This window comes from Bufo gargarizans, chromosome 3 (assembly GCF_014858855.1).
Source record: "Bufo gargarizans isolate SCDJY-AF-19 chromosome 3, ASM1485885v1, whole genome shotgun sequence".
Taxonomy (NCBI): domain Eukaryota; kingdom Metazoa; phylum Chordata; class Amphibia; order Anura; family Bufonidae; genus Bufo; species Bufo gargarizans.
Window position 1 is genome coordinate 513,934,073 of NC_058082.1, and position 25,457 is coordinate 513,959,529.

The window sequence follows — 25,457 nt, forward strand, 5'->3', positions numbered from 1 at the left end:
CTCTCCATGGTGGGTGGAAGCAGTATCAGGGTGAGGATTCTGTTGACCAGACTCTTGGCTACTGAGACTGGACTTTGTGGAAGACAGCATGGTGCTTAACCGACTGGAAGCATCATCTGCTGCAATCAAACCGACCACCTTGTCACACTGGTCCGACTTTGAGAGTGGTGTCCTGCACTGCCCTGCAAACTGGTACATGAAGCTAGGTATCATGGATGAGTGTGTTTCTTGTGCTATGGCAGCAAGTACAGTTTCACCGCGCCCAGTGCCACGGCCTCTGCATGCCCTATCAGCAGCACGGCCACTTCCCTGTCCCTTACTGCTCGCCTTGGGAATATTAAATTATATATATGCTTGCAAGTATGTTACACGTATAGTAGTGCAGGTATTGTAAGTGTATGCGCAAATAAAGTACACAGAATGTCACCGATATTTTTAGGATGCGCACACGTTAAAGAGGAGGTATGGCGCAAGTAATGTCGCTGTCACCAGTGCCTAATAAAAATATTACACTGAATTAATGTCACTGATATTTAGAATGGGCACATGTTAACCACCTCCCGTCCGCACGTTGACTATAAAAGTCCGGGAGGTGGTTCTCTATTTCTGAATGGACGTTCTAGAACGTCCGTTCAGAAACTGCAGCTGCACGCTAATCGTGCAGCTGCTGATCGGGTTGCCCGCTGTCAGTGACAGCAGGGCAACCCAGAGAGAAGGCAGAGACAGTGCCAGGTGTCCCTGCCTTTTGGATCGCTGCATACACAGCGCTCACCGAGCGCTGTGTATGCAGAGCAGGAAGCGCTATGTATGCAGTGCAGGAGCTGTGTGAGGTCTTTCAGAGACCTCGATCAGCCCTGCACTGAGGCTGTACAGTGCTGCATTGCGCTGTACAGCCTCTCTGGGGGGTGTATTTCTCCTGTAACTGGGGCTACTATGTCAGTCCCAGTTACAGGAGAAATCAACAGTGAAAGAAAAAGTGAAGTTTTGGTTTCAAAAATACTATTATTGTGTTAAAATGAAATTAATAAAAAAAAAAGTATACATATTAGGTATTGCCGTGTCCGTAAAAACCAGCTCTATAAAAACATCACATGACCTAACCCCTCGGATGAACACCGTAAAAAATAAATAACAAAAAACTGTCAAAACTGGCACCTTATACCCTAGTTTCCAAAATGGGATCACTTCTTGGGAGTTTCTACTGTAAGGGTGCATCAGGGGGCTTCAAATGGGACATGGCATCTAAAAACCATGTGGAGTTCCTTTTCTTCTGCGCCCTGCCGTGTGCCCAAACAGCAGTTTATGACCACATGTGGGGTGTTTCTGTAAACCGCAGAATCTGGGTAATAAATATTGAGTTTTGTTTGGCTGTTTACCATCGATGTGTTAAAGAAAAAATTGGATTAAAATGGAAAATCTGCCCAAAAAGTTACATAAAGGGTTAACAAAGTTTGTAAAATTGGTTTTAAGTAACCAAACAACTCCACTTTGGTTTCATCTGTCCACAGAATATTTTGCCAGTACTGGAGCTCTTTTGTGCAAGGCATCATTCACATCAGCTAATGCTTCTTGTGAAAAGCAAACCCAGAACTGGTGTGCATGTTTTTTATAGGGCAGCCTTAACCAACACCTTCAATCTCATCTCATTGATTAGACTCCAATTGGCTGACACCTCACTCCAATTAGCTCTTGGAGATGTCATTAGTCTAGGGCAGGGATCAGCAACCTTCGGCACTCCAGCTGTTGTGAAACTACAATTCCCAGCATGCTCCATTCATTTCTATGTGAGTTCTTAGAAGAGCAGAGTAAGTATGCATGCTGGGACTTGTAGTTTCACAACAGCTGGAGTGCCGGAGGTTGCCTACCCCTGGTCTAGGGGTTCACATACTTTTTTCACTTGCACTGTGAATTTTTACATGGTGTGTTCAATAAAAACATGGTAACTTTTAATTCTTTGTGTGTTAGTTTAAGCAGACTGCGATTGTCTATTGTTGTAGATGAAGATCAGATCACATTTTATGACCAATTTGTGCAGAAATCCATATCAGATAAGGGTTCACATACTTTTTCTTGCAACTGTATAATATATATATAAAATTTTCATTTTATTTTTAATATAGGGCAGGAATAATGTAAGTGCTGTCATGGGCTCATGGAAAACAGATTACTGGTAAGAGTAATAAATGTATTTCCATTACGCCCCATGACAGCACCTGTGAGAGAATAGGCTAGATAATTTTAGGGTGCGATTACTGCCTGCAAGACTTTTCTCCCAGAGGCCACGTCCTGAGCAGAAGATAGATCCAATCTATAATGTTTCTAAAACGTGCTTGGAGAGCTCCAGGTAGCTGCTCTACAAATTTGGTCAATTGTGGCACTGCCTTATTCTGCCCAGGAAGCAGCTATGGCCCTTGTGAAGTGGGCCGAGAACCCTGAAGGAACCGGAATATCTGCTGAAGAGTAGGCTAGACTTAGGCCCCTTGCAGACGAGTGTGTCCAGATGCGCTGAGTCTGCGATCAGGGAAAATTGTGCGAGTAGGTATGCAATTGCAGTCAGTTTTGACTGCGATTGCGTTCCGATGTTCAGTTTTTATCACGCACGTGATAAAAAACTGACTGTAGTACCCATACCCGAATCCGTACTGAAGTTTGGGTTTGGAATCCGTGTTCTGTATATTTTATTATTTTCCATTATAAAAGGTCCATTATAGGGTTAAAAAAAAAAATATATATATATATATATAACTCACCTCATCCACTTGATCGCGCAGCCGGGCTCATCTTCTTTCTTCTTATTCTTGCAGGACCTGGCTAGAAAAGGACCTTCGGTGACGTCATCATGCTCACCACGTGGTGAGCATGGTGACGTCAACGCAGGTCCTGCTGAATGAAGATAGAAAAACCTGCTATCTTCATTCAGCAGGACCTGCGCTGACGTCACCGTGCGATGACATCACCGAAGGTCCTTTTCCAGCCAGATCCTGCAAGAAGAAGAAGAAAGAAGATGAGCCCGGCTGCGTGATCAAGTGGATGAGGTGAGTTTTTTAACCCCACAATGGACCTTTTACTTAGCATTCTGAATTAAAGAATGCTATTATTTTCCATTATAACCATGTTATAATGGAAGGTCCTTTTCCTTTTAGAGGAGGGATTTAATTTAATTGAAGCCTTCATGAATCGTTTGATCCATGGATGAGATGCCAAAGTACAGTCGAACAATACACTAAGGGTAGAGATCTTAACTTTAAGTGTACTAAGTCTTAATTTCTTATTGAGGTCTTCCTGTAAAAAAATTTAAATCAGTGGCATCTGATGTGAAGCTGACAGATCCAAATCCGAGGCTGCAAACCCAGTAAAGGTTTTCCAAACTCTCAAATGTCAGTGGCAACTTTTTTCCTACTGACTAGTAGCATCTCTACTATCTGATCTGACAAACCCCTGGCTTTAAGGAATTTCCTTTCAATATCCATGCTGTTAAAGGGAGTCTGTCACCTCCATATGGCCATATACAGGTCCTTCTAAAAAAATTAGCATATTGTGATAAAGGTCATTATTTTCAGTAATGTACTGATAAACATTAGACTTTCATATATTTTAGATTCATTACACACAACCTGAAGTAGTTCAAGCCTTTTATTGTTTTAATATTGATGATTTTGGCATACAGCTCATGAAAACCCCAAATTCCTATCTAAAAAAATTAGTATATCATGAAAAGGTTCTCTAAACGAGCTATTAACCTAATCATCTGAATCAACTAATTAAATCTAAACACTTGCAAAAGATTCCTGAGGCTTTTAAAAACTCCCAGCCTGGTTCATTACTCAAAACCGCAATCATGGGTAAGACTGCCGACCTGACTGCTGTCCAGAAGGCCATCATTGACACCCTCAAGCAAGAAGGTAAGACACAGAAAGAAATTTCTGAATGAATAGGCTGTTCCCAGAGTGCTGTATCAAAGCACCTCAGTGGGAAGTCTGTGGGAAGGAAAAAGTGTGGCAGAAAACGCTGCACAATGAGAAGAGGTGACCGGACCCTGAGGAAGATTGTGGAGAAGGACCGATTCCAGACCTTTGGGGACCTGCGGAAGCAGTGGACTGAGTCAGGAGTAGAAAATCCAGAGCCACCGTGTACAGGCGTGTGCAGGAAATGGGCTACAGGTGCCGCATTCCCTAGGTCAAGCCACTTTTGAACCAGAAACAGCGGCAGAAGCGCCTGACCTGGGCTACAGAGAAGCAGCACTGGACTGTTGCTCAGTGGTCCAAAGTACTTTTTTCGGATGAAAGCAAATTTTGCATGTCATTCGGAAATCAAGGTGTCAGAGTCTGGAGGAAGACTGGGGAGAGGGAAATGCCAAAATGCCTGAAGTCCAGTGTCAAGTACCCACAGTCAGTGATGGTCTGGGGTGCCATGTCAGCTGCTGGTGTTGGTCCACTGTGTTTTATCAAGGGCAGGGTCAATGCAGCTAGCTATAAGGAGATTTTGGAGCACTTCATGCTTCCATCTGCTAAAAAGCTTTTTGGAGATGAAGATTTCATTTTTCAGCACGACCTGGCACCTGCTCACAGTGCCAAAACCACTGGTAAATGGTTTACTGACCATGGTATTACTGTGCTCAATTGGCCTGCCAACTCTCCTGACCTGAACCCCATAATCTGTGGGATATTGGGAAGAGAAAGTTGAGAGACGCAAGACCCAACACTCTGGATGAGCTTAAGGCCGCTATCGAAGCATCCTGGGCCTCCATAACACCTCAGCAGTGCCACAGGGGCTGATTGCCTCCATGCCATGCCGCATTGAAGCAGTCATTTCGGCAAAAGGATTCCCGACCAAGTATTGAGTGCATAACTGAACATAATTATTTGAAGGTTGACTTTTTTTGTATTAAAAACACTTTTCTTTTATTGGTCGGATGAAATATGCTAATTTTTTTAGATAGGAATTCTAGGTTTTCATGAGCTGTAGGCCAAAATCATCAATATTAAAACAATAAAAGGCTTGAAATACTTCAGGTTGTGTGTAATGAATCTAAAATATATGAAAGTCTAATGTTTTTCAGTACATTACAGAAAATAATTAACTTTATCACAATATGCTAATTTTTGGAGAAGGACCTGTACAGTGCTTACATGGCTCTGTAGCAAACCTATACAGGATTGTAACGGTACCTTTGTTCTTTTCTTTAGACTTGCACCAGCAGGAAAAACAAGGTTTAATTCATATGCAAATGAGCACCCGCAAGTGCCCAGAGGCAGAGTTTAGTGTGTAGGTGCCCAGGCTGCTCTGCCTTCTTTTTACTTTACTCCTCCCCAGCCTCCTAATTTGCCCTATCTATGAGGCAAGAGACTTGGAGGGCGGGCAAAAGGCAGAGACTTTGGAGGAGTAAAGTAAAAAGAAGGCAGAGCAGCCTGGGCACCTACACACTGAACTCCGCCTCTGGGCACTTGCGAGTGCTCATTTGCATATGAATTAAACTTAGCTTTTCCTGCTTGCGCAAGTCTAGAGAAAAGAATGAAGGTACCGTTACAATCCTGTATAGGTGTGCTACAGAGCCATGTAAGCACTTTATATGGCCATATGGAGGTGACAGACTCCCTTTAAGTGTATATTCCCTATTTTGGGATGATCAAGGGGCCCCCGAAACAACAAATCCTCCCTCTCTGGAAGTATCCAGGGGTCCGAAAGAGACAGCTTCCTTAACCAAGTAAACCATACTCTCTTCAGCTAATAGGGGGCTATTAAGGTTATGGTTGCCTCCTCCCTCTTTATTTTCTGGATTACTCTGGGCAAAAGCATGAGAGGTGGAAATGCGTAAACTAGATAATTTCCCCAAGGTTGTGACAGTGCATCGATCCCCTGGGCCTGATCCCTTAGGTTGAGGGAGAAAAACCTTTTTGCATTTCTTTTTTTCTGGGACGCAAGCAGGTCTATCGATGGGAACCCCCAGAGATGTACTATCTGTTCAAACACCTCCTGGCACAGGCAGCACTCACCCTGACTGACCTTGTGCCTGCTCAGGAAGTCTGCCTGAGAATTCTTTGACCCTTTTAGATCTGCTGCTAAAAGAGAATAGACTTTCCCTTCTAGGGACTGGAAGATCTTGGATGACAAATTTAGTAATTTAGGAGACCTCACCCCCCCCCCCCTCCCTTACCTGTTGATGTCTGACAGAATCCTGATAGGTCTATTTTTTAGGGAGGGAACGCATTCTTTCAGAGTAGAGTATATTGCCCTCATCTCTCTGTAGTTTTGAGAGATTGCTGGCCTTGAAATACTGACCACTGTCCCTGGAAAACCCTAAAACTGAGTGAGCCCCCCACCCCAGAGGGTTAAGGATCAGAGGATTGTCCTTTATCCATTCCACCCCTTGACTCAGGTTTCCTAACCTTGTCCACCAGATCAGGGAGTTTTTTTACCGACAAGGGTAGCGGAATTTTGAGATCTAGTGAAATTAAGTCCTGTCCCAGAGAGAAAGGATATGCATCTTAAGAATTCTGGATCTGAATTTTACCGCCGGTATACAAGATGTCATTATTCCTAGCGTGGTCATTCTGGACTTGCTGAATTCCCCTATCCTTTGTTGTATTGACAGAAGCTTCCCCATCGGGAGGTAGGACTTTTGGGATAAGGAATCTAGCTGAATTCCCAGGAAGGTGCATTAATTAACTAAGCGTCAGACACAATTTTTTCCAGTTTATAATCCAGCCCAAGTTCATAAACGTCTTCAACACTTCCTGAACTTGAGCTGAAAAGGAACCTGGAGACTGCCCCATCACTAGCAGGTCATCTAGAATAATTATCATGTCTGACCTCATTATTTGTGCCATCACCTCCCCCATCAATTTCGTAAAAATTCTGTGTGACTGCGATATTCCAAAGGGGAGGGCTCTGAACTGAAGGTGGACAACCAACTCTTTCACCTGTACTGACAACCTGAGATATTTCTGAGATTAGGGGTGTATGGTTACATGGTAATAGGCATTCTTGATTTGTTGGAAAACAAATGAAGAATTGTTGACAATATTGGATACATGCTTTGGGGACTAGAAAGAGCATCCAGTAAAACCACTCTCCAATTTCTTCTGTTGGAACTCTGACTAGAACTGATTTGTCCATTAGGCTTCTCATTTCTCTTAATAATGCCGTCTGTTTTGAAGAGTGCTAATTTAAGGCTGTAATTTTTAACCTTTCTGGTGGGGTCTTTTGAATTCCCAACGGTAGCCTTCTTTTAGAATATCCTTTACCCATGTACTTTATGTTATACTTTGCTAGATTTGAAAACAAAGACAGACAACCCCCCCCCACCTGATCCATGGCATCATTGTTGAGAAGCATTTGAGTACTGGAGCTTGGACTTGAATAAAAGACCTTTTGATTTGTCCCTCCTCCAATCATTGCCCTTCTTTTGAAATCGGTCTTCATTCTTTTTGTCTCTGAAACGAAATGGGCTTCTCTGTTTAGGAAAACTAGCCACTAGTAACCCCTTTTTCCTATCAGATGCTTTGTCTAATATTTTATCCATTACTAGGCCAAATAAAAAATTACCCTGGCTAGGAATGGCACACAATTTTTACTTGGAAGCAACATCTCCTTTCCAACTCTTCAGCCAAAGAGATCTTCTGTCCGAGTTTGACAATGGCTGATAACCTTAGAGCATCCGCCGATGCATCCGAAATAAAATCTACCACTTTTATCATTGTTGGAATTGCTTCCAGCAGCTGCTCCCTCGGGGTTCTGATAGCAATTTGCAACTCTAACTCCCCTAACCAGATCTTAAGCGACCTAGCAACTGAAGTTGTAGCAATATTTGGCTTGAAGGAAGATGTAGATGCTTCCCAATTTTTCCTAAGATAAGTGTCTGCCCTTTTATCCATTGGATCCTTAAGGGAGCCCAGATCTTCAAATGGGAGTGCTGATTTCTTATTAACTTGCCACTGGAGCATGTACTCTTGGAACCTCCTGCCACTCTGCGACATCCTGATCATTAAAGGGGTACTTTCTTTAAACTTTTTATCCGGCTTGTTCCATTCCCTCTTTATCAACTCTTTAATACAGTCTTGGACAGGGAATACTCTGGCCTCCCTTGGCTTCAGACTGTCAAATAGTGATAAGCGGCATAGGCAATAATCGAATTTGCAATATTTAGTAAATTTTTGGCCGAATATACGCTGCAAATTCGAGAATTCGTGATCTCCAGTCATTATTTTCTTGATTACGAAAAATCGGCAATGTAATATATTCGCGATTAGAATATTTGCAATCAACGCTAAGAGGTAGGCAACTTTCCTATTGGTTGCTAGGTATGTTGCTAAGTGCCGATATTCGCGAATAAATTCGTGATTAGAATATTCACGATCAGCACTACTGTCAAACATTAACTCCGGTCTTGATTTTGACTCCTTTTCATCCTCCCATCTCCATGGTGGCCCTTACTGCTTTTAAAAGAAGGTCCATGTCTTCCACTTTAAACAGGGGCCTTCCCGTAAGGTCCTTAGAGGAGGAATCTGAGCTTTCTACTACTCCTTCTTCCTCAGTCTGACTCTGAGAAGTCTAATTCTGTTGCTTGATCCTTCCTCTGCCTAGAAGAACCAGGAAGCGATTTTTTAAATTGTTCCACAGAGGAACAGACTTCCATCCTGACCAGGAAGAAACTGAGGATGGAGTATAAAGAACCCTAAAGATCTGGGAAGTTCCCGTTTCCTGTCCGGAAGGGGGAGGATCTCTCACAGGTGCTGTCATGGTGAGTAATGGAAAGGTATTTTTGACCTTTTTTGGTTTATTTTTTATATTGTTCATGTTTCACACTAAACAACCTGTGTGGAGACTAGATGACACATTTATTTGAAAAGGAATCACTTAGTGTTCCTTAACAGCAGGATTACTTTACAGTCCAATTTTAGATTACTTTCTTGACCATGCCCAACATTTGAAGGGGTTGCCAAGGATTAGATAAACATGGCTGCTTTCTTTCAAAAACAGCACCATACCTGTCCACAGATTGCTTGCACTATTGCAGCTCTGCAACATTGACTCGAAACTGCAATACCAACAACAACCAATGGACAGGGGTGGTGCTGTTTTTTGGAAGAAAGCGGCCATGTTTTTATAATCCTGGACAACCCCTTTAACCCCTTAAGGATCCATGACGTACCAGTACGGCATGTTTCCCGAGTCCTTAAGGACCCATGACGTACCGGTACGTCATGTATAGTTCCGATCACCGCCGCCCGGTGATCGGAACTCGGTGCCTGCTCAAATCATTGAGTAGGCACCTTGGCTAAATGCGCGGAGGGGTCCCGTGACCCTCCTTCCCCCGTGTCGGCGATCGCTGCAAACCACAGGACAATTCAGACCTGCGGTTTGCGGCTTTACCTGCGGTTTGCGGCGGTGCCATCGGGTCCCCATGTGGCTGTAGGGGGGACCTGATGGCATGGAAGGCAGCGCGATGCCCAAGGAAGGCATCAAACTGCCTTCCGGTGACAAGCCTATAAACATATCACATCCCTCAGATGAACACTGTAAACAATATAAAAACTGTGCTAAATAAACCATTTTTTGGCCACCTTACATCACAAAAAGTACAACAGCAAGCGATCAAAAAGGAGTTTGCCCACCAAAATAGTACCAATCTAACCTCATCCCGCAAAAAATGAGCCCCGACCTGAGACAATCGCCCCAAAACTAAAAAAACTATGGCTCAGAATATGGAGACACTAAAACATCATTTTACAGCTGTTAATGTGTAAAACTTACATAAATAAAATAAAAAGTATACATATTAGGCATCGCCGCATCCGTGAGAACCTGGTCTATAAAAATATCACATGCTCTAACCTGTCAGATGAATGTTGTAAATAACAAAAAATAAAAAACGGTGTCAAAACAGCCATTTCTTGTTATCTTGCCTCACAAAAAGTGTAATATAGAGCAACCATAAATCATTTGTAACCTAAACTAGTACCAACAATACTGCCACCCTATCCCGTAGTTTATAAAATGGGGCCACTTTTTGGGAGTTTCTACTCTAGGGGTGCATCAGGGGGGCTTCAAATGGGACATGGTGTCAAAAAAAACAGTCCAGCAAAATCTGCCTTCCAAAAACCGTATGGCACTCCTTTCCTTCTGCGCCCTGCCGTGTGCCCGTACAGCTGTTTACAGAAACACCCCATATGTGGTCGTAAACTACAGAATCAGGGGCATAAATATTAAAATGGAAAATCTGCCAAAAAAGTGACATTTTGAAATTGTATCTCTATATTCCATTAATTCTTGTGGAACACCTAAAGGGTTAACAAAGTTTGTAAAATCAGTTTTAAATACCTTAAGGGGTGTAGTTTATAAAATGGGGTCATTTTTTGGTGGTTTCTATTATGCAAGCCTCGCAAAGTGACTTCAGACCTGAAATGGTCCCTAAAAATTGGGTTTTTAAACATTTCAGAATAATTTTAAGATTTGCTTCTAAACTTCTAAGCCTTGTAACATCCCCCCCAAAAAAAATATCATTCCCAAAATGAGGGAATGTAAAGTAATAACTATCTTTGGAGGTATTACTATGTATTATAGAAGTAGAGAAATGTAAACTTGGAAACTTGCAAATTTTTAAAAAAAATTTGGGTAAATGTTATTTTTTTATAAATAAAAATGTTTTTGTTTTTTTTTACTTCATTTTACCAGTGTCATGAAATACAATATGTGACGGGAAAAAAAAACAATCTCAGAATGGCCTGGATAAGTCAAAGCGTTTTAAAGTTATCAGCACTTGGCTGTTAACACTTGCGGGATGAGGTGACGGTTTGATTGGTACTATTTCGGCGTACATGTGACTCTTTTGATCAATTTTATTACCTTTTTTGGGAAGTAAGGTGGGCAAAATTTCAATTTCCTGATAGTTTTTATTTTTATGGCGTTCACAGTGTGGGGAAAGTAACATGACCATTTTATAGATCAGGTCGTTACGGACGCGGCGATACCCAATATGTGTAGTGTATTTTATTTTTTAATTTTTATTCAGTGATAAATGTCTTTTTATTATCTTTTTTTATCTTATTATCTTTTTTTCACTTTTTTTTACATTTTTTGGACCCAGACCCACTTGGTTCTTGAAGATCCAGTGGGTCTGGTGTCTGTATAATACAGTACAGAACACTATATAGGGTTCTGTACTGTATTTTACTTACACTGAACAGATCTATGCTTTTAGCATAGATCTGTTCAGCACCATGGACAGCAGGACGCCTGAGAAGGCGTCCTGTTGCCATGGGAACCTTCCCCGTCTGCCACAACTGAGCAGACGGGGGAAGGGGAAGGAGGGGAGCTCCCTCCCTCTGTCCCCCCATCCATCTGGGGGCTGCAAAGGCACAGCAGCCCCCCGATGGCAGAGGGGGGAGCTCCCTGACTTAACCCTTTCCATACCGCGGTCCGTACGGACCACGGTATGGAAAGGGTGTAAAGGCTAAACGGCTGACATCGCAGCGATGTCAGCCGTTTATACCAGAGTGTCAGCAATGTGCTGACACTCTGGTAAACCACTGGACACCAATGAAAATTTAGCGGGAGGCAACTACCGCACCGCCAACAAACTTCCCCCCTGCACCCGCCACATAAATGAATTCAGGGGTGCAGGGGGGGGGGGGGGGTTAAAAAAAATAGATTTTGGACATTTTTAGGTTTCTGATCCCTGCGGTCAGGGACCGCAGGGATCAGAAACAACATAAAGCGCTGCAAACCGCAGGTCTGAATTGACACCATCTGTGTGTAAGACATGCAGACATGGTGACAGTTTAATGCCAGGACGAGTATACTCGTCCTGGTGCGCTAAGTACCCTCGCTCCAGGACGAGTATACTCGTCCAAGGTCCTGAAGGTGTTAAAGTGACACAAAGTGACACAGATTTGCAAAAAAAGTCCTTTAGGTGAAATAGGGCTGAGGGGTTAAAATAACACAATAGACAACTTTTTATTTTATTTGCTAGTTTATTAGAGCTAGGCATGTGTACCTGAGTTAGTCTGTCAATAATTGTCAAAAGATCTGTAATTACCTTATAATAACAGCTTTCATTAATGTCCTCTGTCCCTTTCCACTGCTCCCTTAAAAGACCGTTGCTATGGCTCATCTCCAGATAGGAAGACAGAGGGGCGGTCCTTTACACTGCATGCCTGCATTAGGCTTCAGAGTGAGGAGGCGTGTCTCTCAGTAATCCAATCTGTATGGCTGGCAGGAAGCTGCTGGCTACAGCAAGTTTGTATGTGACCTGAGGGAATGCAGTTTTGGCCTCAGAGAGCTGGCAGAGGAGCCATCTTTAGAAGATGCTCATAATGTAGGATTCAAAACAGCAGTAACTAAGGGGAAAACTCAAGGAAAACAGTGGTAAGGGAAGAAACTAAAGATTGCTTTATGCATAATGCTGCTGCAGCAACATATCCTAAACTAGATTTTTTTTTTTAAATGAAAATATGACAGTTATCCTTTAAGAGAATTTCGCTTTAAGACTCATAAAAATGTCCCCTGATTAAAACACATTTTTTTGTTGGAATTTTTGTTATTGATCCCGCTCTAGTATTTCACTGTCCATGTTGTGGGACTATTTGTGCACTTCTACTAAGTATTTGGTGGCTGCAAATATGAGCTGAAGGTTTTCCAGGTTCGCCTGCCATTGAAGTAATTTGGGCCTGCCGCGAACTTGCGGTTCACGAACATTTGATCGCGTTTGCGCGTTCACAAACCGTCACCGGACGATGTTCGTCTATCACTAGTGAGGAACTAAAAAACAAAGTGTACTTCAAAGTTTCATCAAATTTCATTATACACGGGATAAACTTTATTTGCACAAAACTGAAACTCCTCAGAAAAGACCAGAGCTATAATTTGGTAGTGTGACTAGCTTCAGAGAGCCTGTGTCTCTGGATTTACTTTATTCCTAGGTAAAATTCAATAATAATGTAATTGGATCTGAGCCCAAAGTGTATTTGTCATTAAGTTACAGAAAATCTAATAATGAAGCAGATACAGTACAATTCCGGTTGAAACAGAGTACATGATATACTCAACGTTTATAGTAATTCTCCATATTCACCTCTCTGTTACCCCAAACATTATATCAATTAGCTAATCAAAGAAAGAAAAGATCCCCGAAAAGCTAAGGTCAACAGTCAGACGGTGGTTCCCAAGAATTAGGAAATGTATACAGGAATTTTCTAACAAGCAGATGGAACATTTTCAAGCTACAATATTACATGTGATACTTGCATCATAAGGGTACGTTCATACGACATCTTTTGACCATGGGAACTTGTGATGGATTAGCAGGCAAGACTGCCTCCCATGGTCATGGCTATAATCCATAGCCAAAATGAAGAGCAGCACTGCCTTCCCATTGAGAACATTCCGTGTGGCCACCAGGCAGCTTTTTGGCCAGCAATCAGACACCGCTAAAAAATGCTTTTAAAAAATACCAGGATTTCCTGGTGTTATTTACAAGCCAAAAGACACTACAAAAATGACTCTGTGGTAGCACCCTTACACAAGGCAAATGTATTTAGGGCTAATTTACACAACCGTGATTGGTCAGAGAAACACGGTCCAGGATATTCGGCCGACACATGGACTGTGTTACCCTGGCCTTAGATTTAATCAGCAGTCACCATGGTGATGTCTGTGTTCCGTTACATATATTACATCCTTTTTTTCAGCAAAAAAAAAAAAACATATCTATCTAAATAATAATAATTCTTCAATAGAATTACTAAAGATTCCAGTGGAATCAGTTGCTAATAACAACAGGGAGTGAAAGAGAAAAAGGGAGAAGGGAAGAGAAAAGGAAGGGGATAGGAGAAAGAGAAAATGGAAGGGAAGGAGAAAGAAAAAAAGGAAGGGGAAAGAGAAAGGCCTCATGCACACGACCGTTGTGTTTTGCGGTCTGCAAACCGCGGATTCGCAAAACACGGAAGCCGCCCGTGTGCCTTCCACAATTTGCAGAACGGGCGGCCCATTGTAGAAATGCCTATTCTTATCCGCAAAACGGACAAGAATAGGACATGTTATATTCTTTTTGCGGGGCTACGTAATGGAGCATTAAAGTGAATGGGTCCGCACCAGAGCCGCAAAAACTGCGGCTCGGATGCGGACCAGGACAGCGGTCATGTGCATGAGGCCAAAAGAAAAAAGGAAGGGGAAAAGAGAAAAGGAAGGGCAAAAGAAAAAGGAAAAAGGACGGAAAGTGAGTTCCATTGTTATCTATACCTCATGAAGGAAAAAAGTCCAGTTTGAAATATAAAGTGATTGTTTAGGAGTTAGAAACAAGATAGAAACAACAGTACAGATTTACTTATTTTAAGGCTACATACACACGAATGTTGTTTTTTTCTGTGTCCGTTACGTTTTTTTTTGCGGAAAGAATGCAGAACCATTAATTTCAACGGTGTGCTGTTCGCATTAGTATGTCCGTTCCGTAGCCCCATAAAAAAAATACAACATGTCCTATTCTTGTCTGTTTTAGTCATTGTTACAATAGATCCGCAAAAAAAAAAAAAAAAAAAAACGGATGGCATATGGATGTCATCCATTTATTTTTATTTTTTTTGCGGACCGCAAAACACATACGGTTGTGTGCATATAGCCTAAGTCTAAAATGTAGACAGTGTAAAGCAGTAAGATTCTCCAAATGTATTATACTGGCTCATGCTGGATGATAAATTTGGTCCATGGCTAAAAATTTCTGTCTAACTTTATACCACCTATTTGTTTGGCCTACAACTTTGCCACATAATTTTTTGCCACAGATGTGTTGAAATTTTGGCACTAAATGTCTCACCTTTAGGCCACACACTTTGTCCCACACAGCCAAGTTTACTGAAGTTTTCTAAAACTAGCTGCACCAAACTGTGCCAATTATTACGACAATATCTAGACACAATCACATAAATCTGATGTCATCTAATGTCATTATACTGAAGTTGATAAATTTTAATATCTGTCTTAGGCATAAAGAGTGTTTGACACTTATTGGCCATAGAACAGCAGGCGTCAGTGGTACAGGAGCGGTACTAAATCATTAAAATTAATAAGTATATGGCGATTTGTCTTCATTTACCATTTTTGGGCATATTAATGGGGTTGTGCATGAATTGGGTCAGGGGGTTTGGCAAATGCCCACACTTGGCTGGACCTGTAAAGGGAAGATAACTTACCTGCATCCTGCTGCTAGTTCCAAGCTCCTTCCCCTCCAGGCCTACGATGCTCCGCTGAGCTCCCTCTGGCCCTGGGAGAGACTGGAACCCCTTGCCTCATGTGACCATTTGTCATGACCTAAAGGCAGATGTTTACCACCGCAGCTAGTGATTGGCTGCTGAAATATCAAACTTGATGTTTAAAGGGAGGGAGATCAGCAGAGCATTGCAGGCTGGGAAGAGAAGAAGAAGCAGGGAGCCAGCGCCAGGAAGCAGGTAAGTAAGCTTCCCTATACACGTCTGGCCAAGTGGTTGAGGGTTGCCAAACCCCCTTCCCCATTCTTGCACAACCTCTTTGAAGTTAATTTTAAAATTTTAGAAGGTCCCTTTAATATTTAATAAATTTTAGGTCCCTTTCACACAAGTGATATGAAACATCTCAGACTCTGTTCAGTGAAAAATGATGTTGCATGCAAGTTTATTTAGTTTTGTCTGTGACAACAGAGTTTCCATTCCTTTCCATCCAGATTGCATCCATTAATCATCCATTTTTAAAGTAGGTAATAAAATAAAACTAAGAATAAGGCCTCATGCTCACGGCCGCTGTTTTGGTCCGCATCCGAGCCGCAGTTTTGGCGGCTCGAATGTGGAACCATTCACTTCAGTATGTGCTGTCCACATCCGTTGCTCCGTTCCGTAGTCCCCGCAAAAAAAAAAAAAAAAAATAACCTGTCCTATTCTTGTCCGCGCTTTGCAGATAAGAATAGGCAGTTATATTAAAGGTTGTCCGTGCCGTTCCGCAAATTGCGGAATGCACACAGACGCCATCCGTGTTTTGCAGATCCGCGGTTTGCGGACCGCAAAACACACAACTGTCCTCTGCATGAGGCCTAACACACAGAATTTCCTAGCAGCCAAATACATAACGCACACGGATGCCATCCATTTGCTGCAAATTTTTATATATTTTTTCCACTGGCCCATTGACTTGAATAGACCAGTCTTGCGTGAAAAATGGATAAACACAGAAGATGCTGTGATTTCTGAACAGAGAAATGGTCAGTAACAACGCTCACGGGCACATACCCATTCTCAGTTCCATCCTTCAGCTGCTAAACATCATATCTATTGATAGAAGGTGACAGTTACAGTTCCTTTGAGGCCTCCATGGACTGGACTGTTTTTTCCCCGTAAATCCCAACAATGCTTAATTGGATTATGATTTAGGGAATCAGGAGACCAAGCCAAGATTATGTCATGTTTCTCAACCTATTCTTAAAGAATGTTAACAGTGTGGCAGGTAGGTGTCAAAGAAACATCAACATGAATTACAGGGCCCAAGGTTTCCCAGCGTAACATTACCCAGAGAATCCCACCGTCTCCGATGACTTGCTTTCCTCAGGTAAGTAAGGCGCACACATACATCCACATAATGCCAAAGAAAACAGGATTCCTCAAATCAAGCCCCCTTCTTCCATTTATCCATGGCCCAGTTTTGATGCTCACATGCACTTTGGTATATCTTACTACGACAAGTGAAATATGTATTTTCCTTACCTGTATTTATTTATTCAACCTGTAGGCTGAAAATTGTACCTCCTCAGTCACAAAAACATTTAATATATAGTAAAACAGTTATTAGACAGGGAAGAGGGGGATCCAGCTCCAATTTGTCGATCAGTGTTTGAGCAAAGCAGAATGGGGGGGGGGGAGAGGACATCTTTACTCACGACACACAGCACAGCTCTGACATTACACCCAACCTAGAAATTAATTCATAGAATGCAGATTATATGGAGAGATGCTGTCACTTGTAGTGCAGTGAGAACATCTCTGTTGTCACAGGGGAACTAATTATGTCATGTTGTCCTAAGCACTGAATAATAGGTAAATTGCTACAAACTGCGGCTTTTCCTGCAAGACACAATAAATTAACATGATGCGTGATAATTGTTGGGTCCTAACATAGAACTCATATCCAGAATTATGTTTTATTAATGTCTATAAAACTTTTATGAAAGTGACAAAGAGACAGATTAAAAAATAAAAGGGTCTCATAGGATCTAACCATTAAAATAAATTACAAATAGAATATGACAAAATTGTAAATTAAACTACAAAGATCATAAACGTATTAAAGATTGAAAGTCGACAGAAGGAAATCCAAGAAAATAAAGAAAGCTAAAGACAAAAAAAAAAAAAAAGCATGGCATGGTGTAGAGGTTATATTGTACAGCATGGTATATGGATTATACTGTATGTTGTACAGCATGGTATATAGGTTATACTGTAAATTATGCGGGAATATACAGAATATTGCATAATATGGCATGTTGTATGGATTATACTGCATACAGTACAGCATGGTGCAGGGTTATACTGTATGTTGCACGGCATATATAAATTATGCTGTATAGCATGGTGCAGGGGTTAAACTATATTGTACAACACAGTGTAGACTATAGAGTTGTTGCGATACGAAATTTTTTCTTCGATTTCGATACCATAAAAGAGTATTACGATACTCGATACCATGTGAAAAAAAAAAAAAAAAAAACAACCACAACAAAAAAGCCACGTGCACTTTACATTTTAAAAAATGGGGAATCGCTCCATTTTTATTTTTTTTCTGTTCCGGCATTCACCGCAGTTTTTAAAAATATTTTAATAGTTTGGACTTTTCGGACGTGGCGATATGTGATATGTTTATTTATTGTTTATATATTTTAAATGTAAAATTGGGAAAGAGGGTGATTTTATACTTAAAGGATAACTGTCACATTTAGACCCTAATTTCAATTTTCATATCTGAAGTTACTAATAACATGATATTCCAGAATCAGTTACTATTAGACCGACTTACCCCATATTTGATACGATTCAGCCCTTAGCAACCAGTCTGCATAAAACTGCAATTTCACTATTCAGTTAAGATGGCCGCCACTGCCCTCACCCTGAGGCTAATCCCGTCTGCCCTCACTACCCACAATGCATTGAACTCCTCATATGCACTAGCCAGTAACAATAGACCCCCAAAAGTGTCAGTAACCAGAGCTCTCGCCCTAAAGGGTTAATCTCCTGCAGCACAAAGGGGTCCTCTTACCACATGTTGCTTTCATTTATACACTAAGCAGATGGCAGATCTCCCTTCCCTGGTGTGCGCTGCTCCAACTCTGCATTCTCCAGCTCTGCTGAGTGAGGGAGCGTCTGCCAAGTGCAGGGACAGGGAGAAGTGCACACAGCCCAGGCACTGTTATCAGCTGCTGGGGAGGACCTGGCTTTAACCATTTACTTACAGTCCCTGGCTGTCAGTAATGTGACCTTGCACGCACCCTATAAACAGATAGACGGACCATGCCTAGCAACCCTATTTTAAGCACAGGTAAAAATAGGCAGTAGAGGGAACAAAAATGTGGAATTAAGGGGTAATTGAATACACAGTGAAAAGTTGAAATAGGGCCACCAAGGTGATACTAATCACCACAATCCAATACTCCAAAAAAAAAAAAAAAAAAAACAGTTATCCTTTAATATTTTGGCGTTTTTTTTTTATAACAATTTCCCCCCTTAGGGGCTAGAACCTGGGATCTTTTAATCCCTTGTCCCATTCACACTGATAAAGCTCTATTACAGTGAAAAAGACTTCACACTCTCCCTGCTGCCCTGTACATAGTACACACAGCAGCAGGGAGATTACTATGGCTTCAGTAGCATCCTGGCTGCCATGGTAACCGATCGGAGCCCCAGGATTACACTGTGGGGCTCCGATCAGAAGCTGCCACTACCACCAATGAGAAGGGGAGGGGACCCAGTGGCCACTGCCACCAATGATTTTAATACTGGGGGGTTGAGGGGGGCAGGCGCTCTGCGCCACTAATGATCATTAACCTTTAATACAGGAGGCGGGTGCCAGCAGTAGATCAGCGGGTGCCAGCAGTAAGTGCGGGTGCCAGCAGTAGATTAATAGTTAAAGACGACCTTTCATGGGTCCGGACTTAGTCAAGTTAGCAGGCTACATAGAGCGGCGCCCAGGGATGTCCCCGCACTTACTATTATTCCTGGGTGCCGCTCCGTTCTCCCGCTGTGCCCCCGTTACAGTCTCCTGATCCGTATGCTAATTACTACTATCAGAGCAATGGGGAGGAGACATCAGCTTCTCTCCTAAGCGTTCCTTCTCCCTGGCTATAGCGCTGTCCAATCGCAGTGAAGAAACACCCAGGACACCCAGGAGAGAAGCCGATGTCTCCTCCCCATTGCTCCGATAGTAGTAATTAGCATACAGAGCAGGAGACGGTAACGGGGGCACAGCGGGTGAACAGAGTGGCGCCCAGGAATAATAGTAAGTGCAGGGAGATCTCTGGGAGCCGCTCTATGTAGCTTGCTACTTAAAGTCCGGACCCATGAAAGGTCCTCCTATCATTGGTGGCGCAATGCGCCCTCCCCCCCCCCTCTGTCTTTATTGGGAGCAGCACCACGGGGGGGAGGGAGAGACTGCTTCCTTCTCCCCTGTGCTGCTGAGGGAACATGAGCGTGCTGACAGCAGCACTCCCATGTTCCGAGATACTAGACTGCGCAGCCCAGTATCGAAAAAAAATGGAAATACGATACCAGGACAAAAGTATCGATTGGGTATTGAAATTTCTATACCCGCAACAACCCTAGTAGACAATACAGCAAGATATACTGCATTGCACAGCATGGTGTAGGGATTATAATGTATGTCATGGTGTAGGGGTTATACTGTAAATTGTACAGCATGGTACATGGGTTCTACTGTATGGTATGGATTATACTATATAATGCACAGATTAGTGTAGGGGTTATATTCATGATGAGATATCGTGTAGGGTTATAAATACCTTATGCTTTTTGTCCAATGTCACGATTATCTTTGATGTAGCATTGCCCAAGCTCTAAGCCAACCCCGCTCAGCAGCTTCCAAGGCTTAGCGGGAACACTGGAAGTAAGTTCCCATTTACTTATCTACAAGTGTATTCAAATATACAGTAGATGTGAATATTATTTATAGGTAATCGAGCCAGATTCACCTCTCTACTTTTTGTATACACTTCATGTTTTGGATGATAAAAGATTATCCTGAAATTGGACATGGCGTTGTCTGCGTGGGAACCTGGCAAGTGTTCTGTTCTCCTGCAGCACCACTATAGGTGAAATGAAGCATTACATAGTGACTACTGAGATCAATGAAATGTCCATGTAATACAAACGTAGTAGAGGGAGTTTGTTACTATAGTGCACCTCCCAGTGAAGTCAATCGGAGCAGTGTTACGACGACAAGCTCTGTCCACTACATATTGAGGGTACTGTGTAGTTCCAGCACCAGATTTACACCTAAACAACTGACTGGCTGGGTGTCGGAACCCTGTCAATCAGCTAGTGATGGCCTATCCAGAGGATAGACCATAACTTAGTAAAAGCTGGACAACTCCGTTAATATACAGTTCCTACACAGAATATTATTGTGGGATGTGGATATAGCCAGGACCCTTTTTACATCAAAGTCTACAGGCTGAATGCAGACTCTAATCAAATCCTGAAATTAAAAAAATATGGCATCTATAGTCAAGGTACCGCCACACAGGATGTAAAATATATTGGAAAAGACCATTGCGGGTTTTGCCAGATTCTTTGGCCTCCTATGAAAATTGTGCCACAGTGTGTATCACTGACGTGAGTGACAATCCTGTGCAATGCTGCAGAATATGTCAGAGCTAAAGAGGCAATGTAAAGAAATGTATCAATAATGCTTTGTGTCCTAATAAAGTGATCCAGAACTCTAAAGTTCAAAAACATGGGTGCCCAACCAGCACCACACGTAGAGCACAATGCCATTCTGTGTGGTCCCCAATCATCAAGACACTTGTCTGTGCCACAACAGCTCAGATGAATAGAAAAGGAGTGCCATCATTAGGCTACTTTCACACTTGCGGCAGAGAGATCTGGCAAGCAGTTCCGTCGCCGGAACTGCCTGCCGGATCAGGAAAAATGTATGCTAACTAGGATCCTGATCAGTCTTAAAAAATGCCTGATCAGTCGAAAAAATGCATTGAAATGCCGGATCCGTCGTTTCGGTGTCATCCGGCAAAACAGATCCGGCATTTATTTTTTTCAGTCTGCGCATGCGCATAACGGAACACCGGATCCGGCACTAATACATCCCTATGGGAAAAAATGCCGGATCCGGCGTTCAGGCAAGTCTTCAGTTTTTTTCGCCGGAGATAAAACCGTAGCATGCTGCGGTTTTCTCTTTTGCCTGATCAGTTAAAACGACTGAACTGAAGACATCCTGATGCAAACTGAACGGATTACTCTCCATTCAGAATGCATGGGGATAAAACTGATCAGTTCTTTTCCGGTATAGAGCCCCTGTGACAGAACTCTATGCCGGAAAAGAAAAACGCAAGTGTGAAAGTACCCTTAGGGCTCTTTCACATCTGCGTTCTTTTCTTCCGGCATAGAGTTCCGTCGTCGGGGCTCTATGCCGGAAGAATACTGATCAGGATTATCCTAATGCATTCTGAATGGACAGTCCGTCCTTCAGGATGCATCAGGATGTCTTCCGTTCCGGAACGGAACGTTTTTTAGCCGCAGCAAATAGCGCAGCATGCTGCGCTTTTTGCTCCGGCCAAAAATCCGGAACACTTGCCACAAGGCCGGATCCGGAATGAATGCCCATTGAAAGGCATTGATCCGGATCCGGCCTTAAGCTAAACGTCGTTTCGGCGCATTGCCGGATGCGACGTTTAGCTTTTTCTCAATGGTTACCATGCCTGCCGGGACGCTAAAGTCCCGGCAGCCATGGTAAAGTGTAGTGGGGAGCGGGGAGCAGCATACTTACCATCCGTGCGGCTCCCGGGGCGCTCCAGAGTGACGTCAGGGCGCCCCAAGCGCATGGATGACGTGATCGCATGGATCACATGATCCATGCGCCTGGGGCGCTCTGACGTCATTCTGGAGCGCCCGGGGAGCCGCACGGACTGTAAGTATACCGCTCCCCCGCTCCCCGCTCCTACTATGGCAACCAGGACGTTAATAGCGTCCTGGCTGCCATAGTAACACTGAAAGCATTTTGAAGACGGATCCGTCTTCAAATGCTTTCAGTACACTTGCGTTTTTCCGGATCCGGCGTGTAATTCCGGCAAGTGGAGTACACGCCGGATCCGGACAACGCAAGTGTGAAAGAGGCCTTAGGTGCCAGCTCTGTCCTCTCTTTCCTGTACTGATCAGGATATCTGTACTTTCCTGTACTAGATATCAATGTAGGCACTGGGAGATGTCGGTTTCTGGCGTATAAAAAATAAAAATATGTATTTTTGTGCAAGCCTCGTTATGCTAAAGATTTTGGACTTTTTACCCTGCTACATCTCCCTTGACATTTTTCTGAAAAGGGGTAGAAAACTACACTACCCTGCAAATTTAATAACACACAAGAAATCTGGTATAAGGCTTGGGCTGCATGGCGATCTAGGCTTGGCACTCTTCATGCGGCCAGGGAATGCTGTGTAAGGCCTCATGCACATGAATGTATTGCGTTTCCCTGTCCGTTCAGATTTTTTTTTTTTTGCGGATAGGATGCAGACCCATTCATTTCAATGAGTCCGCCAAAAATGTGGACAGCACACCGTGTGTGCTATCCGCATCCGTATGTCTGTTCCGTAGCCCCGCAAAAAAAAAAAAAAAAAAAAAATATAGAACATGTCCTATTCTTGTCCGTTTTAGGCATTGTTACAATGGATCTGCAAAAAAAAAAAAAAAAAAATTGGATGGTATACGGATGTCATCCATTTTTTTTTTTGCGGATCCGCAATTTGCAAACTTCAAAACACATACGGTCGTGTGCATGTAGCCTAACACTGCCACTGTAGAAATTAATGGGCTGGTAGAGTGACTTTAAATCTGCTGCAACTTCAGAACCGCAAAAAAATAGAGCACGGTTGGATTTTTTTTTGCAATTCTGGGGTTGAGGTTCCTGCAGCTTGCAAGTAGCGTCGCAACCCTGTTCTTTACTATGCCTTGTGGACACCTAATGTAAATGATTGATAGGTGGGGGTACCATCTCTGGAACCTACATATAGCACATTGGAGTCTTATAATTCCATTCTGCACACCAGAGAAATCGTTTATGGGGGTTGTGAAATGCTTGACTATTCAGAGGGTTCTTCTGGTAGGTGGGTGCTCCATAATGTAAAACCCCCACCTTTGTACTTATGCCACATATGTCTCAGAAGGGAATACACCTTTACATGTTACTGTGGCTCTTGGGAGTGGTACAAGCTATATAGGTGGCCCCTCATACCAGAAAAGGGTTTTGTTCACCTGCTCTGAGGTATGGAGAGCACCGATTTTATATAAGTGGACATAAACAATTTTCTATGTAAAACATAATCAAGCACAATTCAATTTCATGAATTAATGTCATAAATCACTGTGGAGCACATACGCAAACTGATCACATAGCCCTGCAATTTCTGACTAGCGACGGATCACAAACACCAAGCATACCACCAGAATGCCATATAAGATCAATATAATCAAGGTCTCACTCCATTTTCAGTTTATACTATACAGTCTATTAGTCTGGTCAAATCAAACTACACCATAAACAACCCTTATTTTAGAGAAACCTGCCAAACAGCCCCAGCAGTATAAGAGTTAATACTCTGGACCCACACGTCAATTGTGAAGGGTCATTAATCAACGTCTGTTGGCAGCAGAACCCTGCACTAGATCCATCCACAAGATTCCCTTTTTCTCAAAGACAAGAGGTTTTCTATAATAGATCTGGCACCATTTCCATGCCCCAATTTCGCATTTCGTTCTGAAAGCCTCTGAGAAATCCCACCAGGATTCATAGCTCATCCAAACGTTAAAAGAGGACAAGTGGATCTGGAAAGCAATCTTTACTTCACATCAACCTTAATTAGGCAATTAGTTGGTGTACTGTAGTGTTAACCCATGTCTTGTCTTGTATAAAAAAGAAAAATATGCCATTGAATTTAATTGCTGGTGACCTATTTTGTAGGCTAAGGGAGAAATTAATTAAGATGTGTTTAAATCTATTTAACAGGTAAATATGGGTTCAATACTGAGTTTCACCTAATCGTAAATCAGGAGAATCTCAGATGTAGGAAAAAGATTATGTATGAGGGGACCACACAGATCCCGGGTGGCATCATAGGTCTTATCATCATCTAGCGGTGGTGGTACCTGAGGTCTATTACCTCATCATAATCTACAGGAGAACTTTCCAAGCTCACATGTGGTTGGAGCTCTGGAGAAGTCAAATGCTGCTCACTCCTCACTGGCACCTGTGCGACAGGAAGCAAGGATCCACCTAATCCTCCAAGACATCTGTTCCTCAGAAGAAAATCCTGGTTAAACAAGTCCTCCATGAGTTGGTATAGGACATGTAAATCGTGCCAGACCCTAAAGCTAAGACATGACATGCATCCAATTGTTTTTAAGAGTTAATAAAATGACATTACCTTTCATCCAATCCACTACCTGACTGGGAGACCATTTGCTCACTGGTTCCATTATTAATGCCATGCTGAACTTTGCCAGGTGCCCACAAAGATGATTAGATGATACAACCACAGGCTTGTCAGTCCTCCTGGCAACACAAGAGCAGGCACTGTATTAGAGGAAGCTGCTAGGGATGTCAGCAATGTTGCTCAGTCCAGGCTTCCATGAGCAGCAGCATCAGTTGTCAGGCAGCTCCTCTCCACTGTGCACAATGCTGCTGCTTCCCACCATTCACTCACTGCAAGCAAGGCTCACTCTTCAGTTAGCTTCTCCCACTGCTCTTCCCCACCTCCCATCATGACATCATCCCTCCACCCACAGTCACACACAGCACACATTCCTACACTAGAAAAACCATTTACTTCTACTTTCCTACGCCTGATGTGCGACAGTCGCTTCTATCATACACCTTCTTATAGTTTATGTTTCGTAGACATAGCAGCAAGACAGAAGAGGCAAAAACTGGATGCATGCAGAGTTACACGGACATGCTTTAGGCAGAAATCCAGAAAATTGTAAATTACCTGCATAACAATCCATTCAGGTTTACCCTGCTTTCCCACCGTTTTTATGCGCGTTTTTTGTAATAGTAAACGCGCGTTTGACGCGCGTTTGTGTGATTGACTGCAGTGTCCTATGGCCACAAACGCGCGTCAAAACGCCCCAAAGAAGCTCAAGTACGCGTCGGGCGTTTTACAGTGCGATCGTACGCGCTGTAAAACGCCCAGGTGAGAACCATTCCCATAG

General features: G+C 42.8%; 1 protein-coding gene across 5 annotated transcripts in view; it reads right to left on the reverse strand.

Moving 5' to 3' along the window:
• The window catches only part of CNKSR2 (connector enhancer of kinase suppressor of Ras 2), a 414,221-nt gene extending 389,330 nt beyond the window's left edge, over positions 1-24,891 (reverse strand). For all 5 annotated transcript variants that reach the window (XM_044283965.1, XM_044283964.1, XM_044283963.1 and 2 more), the window contains exon 1: positions 24,671-24,891. In XM_044283965.1, the coding sequence (XP_044139900.1) occupies positions 24,671-24,734 (64 nt within the window). In that variant the 5' untranslated portion in view covers positions 24,735-24,891. The remainder of the gene's footprint in view (positions 1-24,670) is intronic.
• Positions 24,892-25,457: the final 566 nt, after the last annotated feature.